Below are 14556 nucleotides of genomic sequence, written 5' to 3'. Positions count from 1 at the left end.
AAAAATAAATAATACAAATAAATTATAAATAAAATAAATAAATAAATAAATAAATAAAAGAAGCACAGTGCTTGCTCAGCATCCAGATTCCCCAGCCCCTCTCCCAGGAGATTCCAATGCAGCACGGCAGGAGCAGAGCCCTGGGGTCCGCAAGTCTAACCTGTGTCCCAGGTCATTCTTGAGAACTAGATTGTGAGAATACGCTGCTGCCTACCATTCCCAGGGGGCTGCTGGCCTGGCTCACCCACCCCCCGCCGCAGTGACAGGAGCCAGCTGGGTTGTCAGTTTCAGTCAGCCTATTTTAAGCAACCACCTGGGATGCAAGGTATCTGCGCAAGGGGCTGGACTTGGCTTCTGCGCCCAGGACCTTCCCACGATAGGTTATAAGCACCATCCAGAAGTCCCAGAGGCTGCCAGCAGATTTCTGCAGATACACACTGCCAGCCAAGGCCGGTCAGCTGGTGATGGACTCCCAAAGCCCTCTGCCTTCTTGTTGCTTGACCTCTCACCCTTGCCCTTCAAACTCGTTACTGTCCTCAGCTGCCCCACCTGAAGAAGGACCTGCCGGAAAATGGGTGAGGCTGCGGGGCCCTAAGGAGGATCCAGAATTACCTGTAGATCTGTGAGTCCAAGGAGAACAGAAAGCTGACCCAGAGCCAATAGCTCCCACTGAAGGAAATAAAATAACCCAAAACTCTGCACACCTGGTCAGAGCGGGACGGAAAGCCCCAGGGGCCTGACTCAGCCAACCGCGGGCACTGTCGGCCCGGGACCTGGTGGTTCTCTGCCAGCCGGCGTCGAGCTCCTGCAGGTTTCATGTCTGTGTCCCCTCCCGATTCCTGGCACTGCCCAAGCCCCCCCCACCCCCGGCCCATACCACTGTGGCACTGGCACCACACCACCTGCAACCAGACTCCGTGGATACAAGCCTCGTCTTTCTTTTATGAGGGGTTGGAGTTGGTGGATTTCCACCCCTTCAACACTGGTCTGGGGGTGCTAACCTTGACCCCAGCCAGGAGGCCCCCAAAGCTGTAAGGAAGCAGGAGGCTGGAGCCATCCTACCACTGAAAGGCTCTGCTCCTGTCACCACCTCCCAAGCCCAGCCTGTCCCTGAGGACACAGCCCAGGGCCAAGCCCCTCCAGGAAGCGTCCAAGGACCACCTTGGTCCACAGTCTTTCTCCCTGGGACCTCACCTCCCTCAGACCCTTGGCATCAATGATACCCCCCAGCCACAGAGGGCAGACAGGCAGTCCTAGGAGGTCAGGCTGCCCCACTTTCCTCTTTGTACTGCTTCTCTACCCCGTACCCTCTTCCCTTGACCTTGCCCAGGGTTAGAACCTGACTGATTGATGGGCTGAAGGACTTCTCTCTTCCTAGCCAGAATTAGGTAGCCTACCCAAGGCAGGTGCCAGGACCCAGGCAACTTTCCAGACCTGTGTCCACGCCTAGAAGGGGAGAGAATGCTCAGTCCACACCCCAGGGATCTGCTGATAGCCCCCCAGGCTCTCTGGTGTCAGCCAGCCCGGTCACCTGCTATACCCGATACCGAGGCATCTAAGTTTAGGCCCTCCCGGTCTCACCCTCTCCCAGTCCTCAGTTAAATGCTCCCCCAGGGCACAACCTCTTTTGTAATTCCAACCAGAGAATTCCATCTCAGATGGGCTCCAAGATTGTGTAACAGAGCAGCACCCCCAAACCCAGCCAGTCTCTTTGATCCCACAAACTTTGCACCTGCCCTGTCTTTTCTGGCCAGAGACCATCTTCCTGGGGCAGCCACGCCCCTTTCTCCTGCCCCCGTCACCTGACCGGGAGCAGAAGTATCTGCCCGCAGGGGCACAACCACGCAGGTTCCCCCAGAAGCTAAACTGGAAAGAGACTAAACAAGGAACCAAGAAACAAGACTAAGAAACTAAGAAATGAGAAACTAAACAAGAAAGAAACTAAACAAGACAGAGGTGAAGGCAGTACTGTGTAACTTCTTTTCATCCTTCTTCTTGACTTTTCACCAAGCCCACATTCCGATTTCATGGGCTAGTGCTTTTTCTAGCTATTGACATTTTTGTTGAGATCACTGTAAATTCAAACGCAGTTGTAAGAAATAATACCAAGATCCCTTGTACACTTTGCCCAGTTTCCCTCAGTGGTAACATCTCATAAGACTACATTATAACACCACAATATTGATATAACCCACAGATCTGATTCAGAGTTCCCATTTTACTTGTACTCTTTTGTGTGTAACTATTAAGTTCCATACGATTTAATCACTGGTGTATGTTCCTGTAACCACCAAGAGTCAAGATTCTGAACAGTTCCAACGCAAGGATCCCTCCCACTTCCCTTCTGCCCCCCCAGCCACTAGCCTAAAACTGTCCTTTCAAAAATGTTAGATAATCCCTTGTCCGGGAAGATCCCACATGCCACAGAGCAACTAAGCCCGCGCACCACAACTACTGAGCCTGTGCTCTAGAGCCCGTGCTCCGCAACAAGAGAAGCCACCACAATGAGAAGCCCGCGCACGGCAACGAAGAGTAGCCCCGACTCGCTGCAACCAGAGAAAGCTGGCATGCAGCCGCGAAGACCCAACGCAGCCAAAAATAAATAAATAAATAAATAAATAAATAAATAAATAAATTTTAAAAAAAATGTTATATAAATGGATCACCCAGTATAGAATTTTTGGGGATTGCTGCCTTTTTTCACTCAGCAAAATTCCCTGGAGCATCGTGCATCAATGCTTTGCTCCTTTTTATTGCTGAGTAGTATTCCACGGTACCTTTTAGCCTTTTTTAACGGCTGCCTTGCTGGACCCAGGGATCTGAAGAAGTTAGTGGAAACACCCAAAGCACACCAGCCTCCAGGAATTGACTATGTTCAGAAACGCCTCTTCCACCTTTTCAGTAGCTCCCAGGAATGTTCACTCAGCTACAAATCTAGCTGTTTGGGAGAAAGCACTGAATATGCAAACAAGAAAGCCCCGTCGCCAGGGCAGGGCGCCTGGAGGCCCCAATCCACAATTACAACCTGTGCACAGAAGTCAAAGGACGGGAGAGAGGAGAGAACTGTGTCCTTGGAATCGGATTCTTAGAGCCGAAACAGTTTAGACGTCATTGCATCTCCCTCCTCCCAGGGCCACCCTTTCTGCAGCAAAGAGTATTTTCCATTAGGGCAAGTGTTACAAAGTTCTCCCTTCCCCCCCAGGGTGATTGGCATCACAATAGCCCTGTACATTAGCACTGAGATAGAACCAGCCTAATTCCTCCAGCTCAGGGAGGCTCCTGAAATACTCTTCTGGGTCTGCTCTTTCTCTGGCTAAAATGCTCAACTCAACGGTTCAAAGTGTTTTCTGAACCTCTGGCCATTGCACAGCAGCAACATTCCCGTTAAGACATGGAACCCAGAATTCAACAGCATAATCCAAACAGGGCCTGCCCAGCAAGGTCCCCATGAGGGCTGTTCGCCAATTTCCTCCCTTATCCCCCATCACTCTGTTTCCATCAATTGTCCAATAACACAGTCAATTAGCACACACAAATAATACAAATAAAATAATAATAATACAGAATGACAGATCCACCTGATGAAACTTTACACAGCAAGAGCAGTGTTTCAAAGAGTAGGAAATAACATGGAAAAACTCTCTAAGATACAATATTAAATGAAAAAAAAAAAAAAAGTCAAATTGTTGGGCACTTCCCACCCTTCCAGACTCAGCTTAGGTGTCTCCTCTGAGATGCTCCCAAGGAAAGCCCCTGCCCCACCATTTTAGTGGGGTGACATCCTCCGGTTTCCCTATCACCCCAAACATACCCGCATCCCAGTCTCTCAGTCTCTCAAAGTCAATCATCTGCTCCTTAAGGATGGGGGAGCGGAGAGGCGGCTGTGTCTTGCCCCACAATCTTAGCATGGGTTAAGATTTGTAATAAACGTGTGATGAATTAATTCATTACAACCCTGTCTTTAGCTGCACAATAGGAATGACATCATGATTCCATATGGGGAAGAATACGTGTACACATATATATTAATATCCACATAAGTATTAGTTCATGCATAGAAGACTGTGGGATAATAGAAACCAAACTATTTATAGGGGTTATAAAACCTGGGGAAGAGAATTTCAGAGGAATTTCACTGTGTGTGTTTCTGTATTGCTCAACTTTAAAAAGTCCTTTCCTGGCTTCCCTGGTGGCGCAGTGGTTGAGAGTCTGCCTGCCAATGCAGGGGACATGGGTTCGAGCCCTGGTCTGGGAAAATCCCATATGCCGCGGAGCTACTAGGCCCGTGAGCCACAACTACTGAGCCTGCGCGTCTGGAGCCTGTGCTCCGCAACAAGAGAGGCCGCGATAGTGAGAGGTCCGCGCACCGCGATGAAGAGTGGCCCCCACTTGCCGCAACTAGAGAAAGCCCGCGCGCAGCAACGAAGACCCAACGCAGCCAAAACTAAATAAATAAATAAAATTTAAAAATAATAATAATAAAATGAAAAGTCCTTTCTAACTTTAATAATCAGAAAAAAGAAAGCAACTTTTTTTAGAAAATATGCATAGGCAATACCAAGTTATTAAAATGTCTCTCTAGGGAATTCCCTGGCGGTCCAGTGGTTAGGACTCCGCATTTTCACTGCTGAGGGCCCGGGTTCAATCCCCGGTCCGGGAACTAAGATCCCGCATGCCTCGTGGGTGCAGCCAAAAAAAAAATAGTATAAACAAATAAAAATATCAGGGAGGGGGAAAATTTTTTACTTTACATTTTAGGGAGCCCCATTACACGCCTGGCTTCGTCAGCTCAAAATTCTGGATCTGCTGTGGTGCCCTGTTCGCCCCTCAGACTCCTCACGTCCCAGCTGTGGGAGGATGGAGGCTTTGCGTCTGCTGTCAGGGTGGTGCTCTTACCCCTAAGGCAGCCGGACACAGTGCTATTCTCAGCAGTCTCTCCTGCAGGCAGCCCAGGTCCTTCTGACTCATGATTAAGTCATCCGAGGTACTGGCCTTTCCCTCCCACTAGGGTGTCATCGACAGAGCTGAGAAGCAAACCTCCAAGACTTCATCAGAGTTGTTACTAGATAAGAAATGACACAGGGCTTCGATAGTGGCGCAGTGGTTAAGAATCCGCCTGCCAATGCAGGGGACACGGGTTCAAGCCCTGGTCCGGGAAGATTCCACATGCCGCGGAGCAACTACGCCCATGTGTCACAACTACTGACATTGCGCTCTAGAGCCCGCGAGCCACAACTACTGAGCCTATGTGCCACAACTACTGAAGCCCACGTGCCTAGAGCCCGTGCTGTGCAACAAGAGAAGCCGCTGCAATGAGAAGCCCGGGCACCGCAACGAAGAGCATCCTCTGCTCCCCGCAACTAGAGAAAGCCCGCGCGCAGCAACGAAGACCCAACGCAGCCAAAAATAAATAAATAAAATAAATCAATTTATAAAAAAAGAAAAGAAAGAAATGACACAGGAGGCAATCAGGGGCAGCCCCGAGGCCACCGCCCCAAAGGACTTGGATGCACGAGGGGACCCTCATAGGCCCAGCTGCTCAGCCAGACACCACCCTCCAGACCAGACTCTCCTCCAGTCCCTGGCCCTCCAGCGTGACCATCAGATAGGAGGCTGATATGCCTTCCAGAATATAAACAGTACATGTACAGGAACACACTAGATAAAACCCATGCATGTGGCAAAGACTGGAAAGAGTCATGCAAAACGTAAACAACCTGATGAGTCCCATTATGATTTTTAGTTGTGTGTGTAGTAAAAACAAAGCTACATTTTTCAAAGCCTGTTGAAATCTCCTGGTCTATCAGGTGAGTAACCTCATCAAGAGGAGAAACCAGACGAGTTTGGTGTGAGAGGTCTTTAGTGGATTCGTGTTGGCACCTCGTTCTCAGTACTCTGTTGAACGATGTGTCCTAGGATTTTGCTGGGGATGTGCATCAATCACCCTGTCTCTGGAATACAACTGTACAATGGCTTTGCGGTTAAGGCTATAAGCTTTGAAGTTGCACAGATCTAGGTTTGAACTCTTGCTGTGCCTCTGCCTTTGGGCCATTATGCAAGTCCTCTGAATCTCAGTGCTGTCATCTGTAAACTAGGCGTTTTTCGCGTATAGTTGCTGTGAGGATAAAGAAAGAGAATAAATTGAAGTCCTCATATTTAGTGATGGGTAGCAATGATTGTCATCATATTCTTCTCCATCTTTTCACCATCATCACCACCAACTCAGAGAGACAAAGGATCCAAGATTCTGACTGGTTAGCCAACTATCACAAGGGTTCTAAAGGTTCTGTTGCCAAGCCTGGACAGAATAAGCAAATTCTGAAAATATGAGATTCCAAGACAGAATTTTCATAGGAATCTGCTTCTAGAAAAGTTCTTAGTGGGACTTCCCTGGTGGCTCAGTGGTTAAGACTCCACGCTCCCAATGCAGGGGGCCCGGGTTCGATCCCTGGTCAGGGAAATAGATCCCACATGCTGCAACTGAAGATCCCGCGTGCCACAACTAAGACCCGGTGCAACCAAATAAATAAATAAATAAATATTAAAAAGAAAAAAAGAAAAAAAATTTCTTAGCAAAGAAAAAAGGGCAATTACTGCCCATGAGCTCTGAGCAAACCCCAAATACCCTTCTCACCTCTGCCAGCCAGGGTGAGAATTCCATGAGAATCTTGGAAGTTCCCATTTCCCATTTCTATACTACCAAATGGTTATTATAAATGTGCTAAGCCCCAGGCATTTCAGAAAATCCCAAGTAGAAAAAATCCATTTTCTTACGAAATCAAACCAACTCTTACCCTTAGTAATTCTTCCCTTCCTGAGCCCACTGCGCTGCCAGCCCTGCCTTGCACTGCAGCAGTCCAAGTAGAATATAGTGAAGCCAGACGGCCTGAGTTCAAATCCTGATCTCAACACTGTTTCGCTGTGACCTTAGGCAAGTTACTTAGCCTCTCTGTGCTACACTTTCCTCACCTATAAAAGGATAATAATAGTCTTACTCTAAGAGGTACAACACCAATACACGGTACATGCTCAATAAACCCAGCGATGATTATCAGTATTCTAAACGCTCCAGTAGTAGCCAGTGAGCAAGGTCAGAAGCCACATCTTTGGGACCTGGGCTCCTTGGGGGCTTGTCACACCCTCACTCCTCTTCCAAGAACAGACTTCCTCTCTTAGGAGAGACAGGAGCCAACAGCCTGGGCAGAAGCACAGGCCAGAGAACGAGCTGGCAGCAGGGGACTCCAGAACCACGGCGGCCACAGGCCGCAGCCAGCAGTGAGAGGCCCAGGTTGGGAAGCCTGTGGTGAGAAGCGCCCTCACCAAGGAGCCGGCTCTGGACAGACCCATGCCCGAGTGATTCCCAGGGGTAGCAGGCGACGTGGGCTTCCTCCTTGGGCAGCTGTCAAGCTCGTGTTGTCTCCTCTTACCCTCAGTTTTCCCGTGTCCTAAACGAGGGCCACGGATTTCCAAGTCCTCCCAGGACCGAGGTGGAGGGAAGGGTGTTAGAAGGCCCGCAGGCTTCCTGTCCATTCACAGCACCCAGGTCTCTGTCTTAGTTCCCACTGCTTACCAGCGCCCCTGCTCTCTCCTCACCCCTGCACACAGCTCCCAGCACAGGGCCTTCCCCTTCCGGAGAGGCCAGCACAGGCTCAAAGAACTGAGAAAGGAAGAAGTGCTTGAAGTTCTGTTTTGTGTGGTAGGAAGGAGAAAGGGATGTGTAGCTGGTCTTAGCACCCATTTCCCTTTCACAGGAGGACCTTCCTCATAGAGGCCAAGTAAAGGGAGAGAAATGGAAACTGAAGAGGGTTTGCATGGCTGGGATGCTATTCCCCAGCACCCCTCGAAGACACTCCCTGTGCTCAGCAGGTAGGCCGCACACCTGCGCCATTAGCATCCTGACAACCTGGGTTCTCAGCCTCTTCCCACGCATCCTGCTGATTCGACATCACCTTACAGTTTGTCTTGAGGCTTTTCCAACTCAGAAATTCAAACTGTGTGATTTGTACACCAGGCTGCAACTTACGAAGGGCTTTCATGTAAGGTATCCCCTTTAATGTTTGCAAAAAACCTGCAACATATATATCATCTCCATTGTATAGCCACAGAAACTGAGGCATAGAGAGATTAGGTAACATCTCTGAGATCACCTGGCGGGAAAGCGGCAGCACCAGGTCTTGGCTCCACGTTGGATACTCCTGTCACCACATCACAGATGGCTCTGGCCACAATTCACCCACCCTGGCCCTTCGAGCCTGGGTTAGACATCCCTCCTAAGTGGCCCGCGGGCTTCTCCAGAATCCAGTTCTTATCATGCAGAACTCAACTCCCTGAAGGCAGGGACTGTGTGACTGGGCTCTTCCTCAGGGCTATTGCCCAGCACCTGGCACATGCTCCATCGGTGGGCACCTAATAAATAGCTATTATGTGGATGAGTGAATGTTTGACCAATTAACAAAGAGATGAGACTCTGAATAGCCAGAGCTGCACAGCCTGGCCCCTACGACCTCTGATTTTGATCCCACCACATCTGACTTCTCAATCCTGGTCTCTGCTTGCCGAGGAGATACTGAGTCTTACCCAGGGCAATGCTGACTTGAGGAGGAACCAAGAGCTCCTTCGAAGCAGCTTCCTAGCCTCCATCAAAGGTTCAGCAGGGGCCAGGACACCCGGTGAGGCAGGCTTCCCACTTCTCATTAACAGCCACAAGAACTGGCATCTGTGCCCCTGCTCTCATGCAGGCAGGGCTCACACAGTCCCCAGACACAACACGTACATCAGGGCTCCGGAGACGATGGGGAACACAGAGGCGGCCACTTCCCACTAAATAGGAATAGGTAGAAGTGGGGCGGGGGCCAGAGTCATCAGCCTTGGGAAGGAGGCAGCCAGGTACAAGCACCATCAAACAGAATCCTTCTCCAGCCACGCAGGGATGGAAGAGGCCAGGAGCAAGGAACTCAAAAGCAGCAGTGCCCCTGTGAGGCCCAGCAGGACCCAGCCAGGCCCTGCTAATGCCAAGGACAAACCCAGGGACAGCAGCTGCCCCTCCCAGTCAGAAGACGAGTCAAGGGAGAGCCTGCAGACCCTGACTGTAAACACTGCAGGGTGACCCAGAGGCTGAGAGCTCTGGGAAAGCACGGAGTGGAGGGGCACATTCGCAGACTTCCTGGAGAGACAGACAGGAGCTCTGGGCACAGCAGGCTACTTCCTCCAGGACAGTGAGTCACGTCTAATGTTCGCACACAACTCTCAGCGTGGCTCTCAAGAGGGGAAGCTCCTTAAGGGAAACAACCATATCTTTTTTTTTTCTCTCTCTCTCTTAATATCTTTTTTTTTTAAAACATCTTTATTGAAGTATAATTGCTTCACAATGGTGTGTTAGTTTCTGCTTTATAACAAAGTGAATCAGCTACACATATACACACGTTCCCATATCTCCTCCCTCCCGCATCTCCCTCCCTCCCACCCTCCCCATCATCAAAAAATCTACAAACAATAAATGCTGGAGAGGGTGTGGAGAAAAGGGAACACTCTTGCACTGTTGGTGGGAATGTAAATTGATACAGCCACTATGGAGAACAGTATGGAGGTTCCTTAAAAAACTAAAAATAGAACTACCATACGACCCAGCAATCCCACTACTGGGCATATACCCTGAAAAAACCATAATTCAAAAAGAGTCATGTACCAAAATGTTCATTGCAGCTGTATTTACAATAGCCAGGACATGGAAGAAACAACCATATCTTATTTGTCTTTGAGAGCCCAGCTCAGGACGAGGTACAGACTGGGTTCAATGGAGCTTGGCAGGAGAAAAGACAGAGTGACCCATGCGGGGGAAAACGGCAGAAACGGAGTGGAAGGAAGAGCCCAGAGGAGAATGGATGAGCTTCAGGGCAGGTGAGAAATGAGCAGGGACCAAGGGGGAAGGAAGCGAGGGCTGACGGGTGGCAGCTCCGTGGGAGCTCAGAGGACGGTGTGCAGCGCGGGCGGTGAGAGGCGAATCCAGGAAGACCCAGCTCTACCAGTGTCAGCAGGAGACAGTCCCAGGAAGGGGAGTGAGGAAGAACAAGTGACGTGGAGGGAGGGAAGAAAAACAGTCCTGAAATAACAAACACCAAACAGCAGGCCCTCTGCTGAGGAGGCAGGAGTCGAGAGCCCCAATAGGCAATTATCAGGGATTCACAAACATGGCAATTACGGAAAGGAAACAGAAGCCACAGAAGACGGCCACCCAGCTGCATCCACCTCCCGCAGGGCGGACACTCAGTGGGAACACAGACCTCAGCCTCCAGACTGCTGCTGAGTCCACACTTCCTTCCGCAAAGGGGGTGGAAAAGTGGAGAAGACAAGAGTGCCCAGCCTCAGTTGCTATTTGTGGTTCAGGGAACCACGGCAGCCCCAGAATCTGGCCTTCTGCAAGCTCCCTCAGTCAGGATGCCACTTGGAGAAAGGGACTGATTTGAGAGACCTCCAAAATCTGGCCTGGCATGGGAGCAACGGCTGTAGTGCGGGGTAGCAGAGGAGCTTACTGACCCCAGGATCCCGGGGGAAAGGCAGAGGCAGACCATCCAGTGCTCCCCCCTGAAACAGCCCCTGCCTCTCAGCGCCCACTCAGTGTGCGGGCCTTCCAGGACACCGGGGTCCCCGCTGGCAGAGAGGTGGAGCCCTGGCTGCTAGTTTTGCCTGGGCACTGCCACCTAGGTGCAGCCATCAATAAAGCAGCTAACAACCCATTCCCGCCTCTCTACGGTAAGACAATGTTCGTTTTTAAGATCTTTTAAGATGTCCTTGTTCTTTCTGCCAAACGAGAGCTTCCTACTTCAGAGTCTCCAAAAATCTCAAGACGCAGGTTCTCACATCTAGTCCCATAGAGTTACCTTCCCAAAGGGCTCCATCCCCCCCTCGGAGAAGCCCAAGCAAGCCCCACCTTGGAGTCCTAAGCTCCAGGCTCCATGGCAACCGAAGCTCTGGTCTCCCAGTTGCCCTCTGCACAGGTCCTCTACTGCCTTCTGACCAGCAAGACAAAAACAAATTCCTGCAGAAGCGGAGGACGCTAGGACTCCAAAGCCCCCTGGAAACATCCCTTCCCCGGCCCGAATCACCCACTCAGAGCCTGCGCCGCTGCTTCCTTTCCCGATGTGCACGGACAGCGCGGAGCTCTTCAGGGACCGAGATGAGCCCGCTTCCAGGCCAGGGAAAGGCCCGAGGGGCAGGAGGGCCGGGACAGGGGACCGCGGGACCGCCGGAACCGGGGTGGGCGCCGCGAGGCTGGAACCGAAGGTCCGGCCGGGAGCCCGCCGAGCAGGAAATTCCACCTGTCGGGTCGGCGCCGCGGCCACAAACCGGCAGCGTAGCGGCTCCCTTGGCCGAGAGGAGCGCGGTGCTGCCCGCCCCCTGGGACCCCCGGCCCCCAGCCCCCGGGCCCGCCGGCCCCCGGCCCCCCCAGGCCCCCGGCCGCGGACCCCCACGCGTCCCGCCCCGAAGGCGCCCGCGCCGCTCGCGCCGCCCGCGCTCGCCCACCTCCGGCCGCGAGGTGTACTTGAGTCCCGCGCCGAGGCCCCCGGAGCCGCCTGTGGCCCTGCGCGCCCGCTCGCTCTTCATGGTCCCGGAGGCCGTGCGGCTCAGGCCATCGCCGCGGGGCCGGGGCGCGGGGCGGGCCTGGTTCCGGTCTCAGGCCCAGCGCTCCGGCCGCAGAGGCTCTGCCGGGCCCTTCCTGTCGCGCACAGGTAGTTTCAGGGTGTGGCTCCCGGGCCGCCCCGCCCGCCGCGCCGCCGCACCTTCCCGGGCCCGGGCCCTCCCCTCCCCCTCCCCCCCGCTCCCCTTCCCCTCCCCCCTCCCCTCCCTTCCCCCACCCCCATCCCGCCGGGCTCGGGACCGCCTCCTCCCCTCGGGAAGCGGGAACCTCCGCACGGAACAGGCGGGCGGGAAGGACCGAACAACAACTGCGAAACTTAATCCCTACCCCCCTCCCCCCACCCCCCGCCCTCCTCCTCGAGTAGAAGTGGCCCTTCCCGCTGGAAGACGACCTCCCCGCCGCCTCCTAGAGGCCCACCTTGGTTTCTTTCCCTCCCTCCCCCCTGCATCTTCAATCTCTCCCCACCTTGCTCCACATCCAGGTCTCAGTTATAACCCCTCCAAACCCAAACAAAACCCAGAACCGCCCCTGGCTCAGCCTCCCGCTCTGGCCACTGCCCTCCTCTCGCTCCAGGCCAGCAGCTGCCTCTTCTGCCGCTAGGAGGGCAGCGCTGTGGCCGAGTCCAGCTCCCCCTGAGTTCCTCAACCCAGTGCCCTCTTACCTGTCCCCAGCCTCCCTCACCCATTTGCAGCATCCGATACCGATTGATCCCGTCCTCAAATGCCCGCCTTCCCTGGATTCCGGTCCTACCTTCTGGCCCCTAAATGTCAAGGTTCCCAAAGCTCTCTCTCTTCAGCCTCCTCCTTTTTTTCTCTACACTTTCTTGGCAACTCATCTTGTGGCTTCAAGTAAGTAAATCTGCCTTCCTAGCATTGGCATCATGAAGGAGTGCCACTTCGGCGTTCACAATTGCTTGGGAACTTCTCCATTTGTGTTCTACTGGCGTTACAGAGTCAACAAATATCATTGGGCACATATTATATGCTAAGTACTGTTCTGGGTGCTGGGAAACAAGAGTAAACAAAATAAAAACCCCTGCTTTGCATCAGCAAGCCCTGAACTTCCTTCCCAGCCTTGCCATCTTGCACTGTTTTCTCCATTTATAATATTACTGTTCTCCTAGGCTCAAAACCGTGGAATCGCCTTTGACTCTGCAGCCCCCTTGCATCTCATACCTAATTCGTTCCAGACCTGAGCAAGTCTTTCTCTTCAGTAGCTGATGTGTACCACCTCTCTTTCCTCCCCATTCAGAAGACCCCACTTCAAGCTCTTATCACCCTTTGCCTGGATTAGTATAAGAAGCAAATGGAGAATGTGCCCACCTTGTCCATGGAGAGAGGCTGAGGTGGCCAAGCTCTGGCCCGAGGCCCCGGGGCGCCAGGGCAGCGAGGATGTCGGCTTTGTTAGTCAGGGCCACTGTGCAGGCTGTGAGCCAGAGGAAGCTGCAGCCCACCCGGGCCACCCTCACCCTGATCCCATCAGCAGTAAACAAGATAGAACAACTTCTGAAAGATAAGCCTGAACACGTAGGTGTGAAAGTTGGTGTCCAAACCAAGGGTTGTAATGGCCTTTGCTACCTGCTAGAATATACGAAGACAGGGAAACTCTGACTAGGAGGTCGTTCAAGATGGTGTCAGCATGTTCATCGAGAAGAAAGCACAGTGAATACTTCTAGAAACAGAAATGGACTGTGTTGAAGACAAATGATCCAGTGAGCTTGTGTTCAACAACCCACACATCAGGGCTTCCCTGGTGGCGCAGTGGTTAAGAATCCGCCTGCCAATGCAGGGGAAGCGGGTTCGATCTCTGGTCCGGGAAGATCCCACACACCGCGGAGCAACTAAGTCCGTGCGCCACAGCTACTGAGCCCACACGCCACAACTACTGAAGCCCGCGCGCCTAGAGCCCCTGCTCCGCAACAAGAGAAGCCACCGCAATGAGAAGCCTGCGCACAGCAAGGAAGACCCAGAGCAGCCAAAAACAAATAAATAAAAATAAATAAATTTATTTTTAAAAAAAACAAACCTCAAAGGAACATGTGCCTGTGGAGAAAGCATTAACGTTAGACTTCTCAGGACTACTCGGGCTGTAGGCCCCAGGAGAGTTGTGGAAGCTCTAGGGCTTATTGAAGAAATCATGTGACTGTCACGTGCTTAAGGTTTGTAATGCCTGGCTGCCTTACAAGGAAAGTAAAGTGGTGCGTTTAGAAAAAATAATAATAATAAGCAACTGGCTCTCCTGCCTCCAGTTTGCCACCCTCTGACCTCTCGGGCACACGGCAATCAGGTTACTCATCCTAAACCACAGCTCCTGTAAAACCCGCAGTGTCTCCTGGATCAAATCCAACTTCCTTGCCTGGCTCTCACAGCGTGACCTGTCTTCCTTTGCAAACTTGCCTCCCGGCACTCCTACTAGGACCCCTTTTCTGCAGCCAGACTTCCCCACATTTGCACCTTTCCTAAAGCTTCTCACCCGCTGGGAAGCCCTTCCCCTTCACAAGCATCTCTGCACATTGGGACAAAGTCGCTTGCACAGCACTAGTCATTCATGTTCTTCATCGAGTATTTCCAGCTCTCTGCCTTCTGGGCACAGGCTAGGATGTGAAGTTAGGTGTGGCCCTGTGGCTAACTGTGGGCAGGGAAGTGGCAAGTGGCAAATGATACACACCTCTTCCAGGTAGGAGCATGAAGAGGCAATGCACAATCCGCATGCCTTCTCTCCCTGGCTAGGCGATCCTGGAAGCACACGCTGAGATCAGACAAGACCCCTATTACCCTGCAGCCCTAGGTGGCTGCAGTGAGCAGAGACTTCTGCTGATGTGCATTTGATATGTAGCATCGATGAGAAGTAAGCTTTTGGGATGTTAAGCTACTGAGAGTCGAGGTTTGTTTGTTATTGCAGCAAGTCTAGCCCATCCAGAT

At 52.3% G+C, this 14556-nt stretch overlaps 1 protein-coding gene and 1 pseudogene across 4 annotated transcripts in view; one reads left to right on the top strand and one right to left on the bottom strand.

The window, feature by feature from the left end:
• Nucleotides 1-12344, bottom strand: part of ST14 (ST14 transmembrane serine protease matriptase) — a 41129-nt gene extending 28785 nt beyond the window's left edge. The window contains exons 1-2 of one of the 4 annotated variants that reach the window (XM_057553517.1): nt 11521-11582; nt 10928-11009 (exon numbers count right to left, since the gene is read on the bottom strand). Coding sequence is in view for 3 of the 4 variants with exons in the window: in XM_057553514.1 (XP_057409497.1) it covers nt 11521-11601 (81 nt within the window). In the remaining variant the exon portion in view is untranslated. Of the gene's footprint in view, nt 1-10927; nt 11010-11520; nt 11769-12100; nt 12146-12296 lie in introns of those variants that run through there. The other 3 variants (XM_057553515.1, XM_057553516.1, XM_057553514.1) reach the window with 3 other exon arrangements.
• Nucleotides 12345-12954: 610 nt separating this feature from the next.
• On the top strand, nt 12955-13777 carry LOC102998080 (iron-sulfur cluster assembly 1 homolog, mitochondrial-like; annotated as a pseudogene).
• The last annotated feature ends 779 nt before the right edge of the window (nt 13778-14556 follow it).

This window comes from Balaenoptera acutorostrata, chromosome 9 (genome assembly GCF_949987535.1).
Source record: "Balaenoptera acutorostrata chromosome 9, mBalAcu1.1, whole genome shotgun sequence".
Lineage (NCBI taxonomy): Eukaryota > Metazoa > Chordata > Mammalia > Artiodactyla > Balaenopteridae > Balaenoptera > Balaenoptera acutorostrata.
This window is presented reverse-complemented; position numbering and strand designations above follow the sequence as displayed.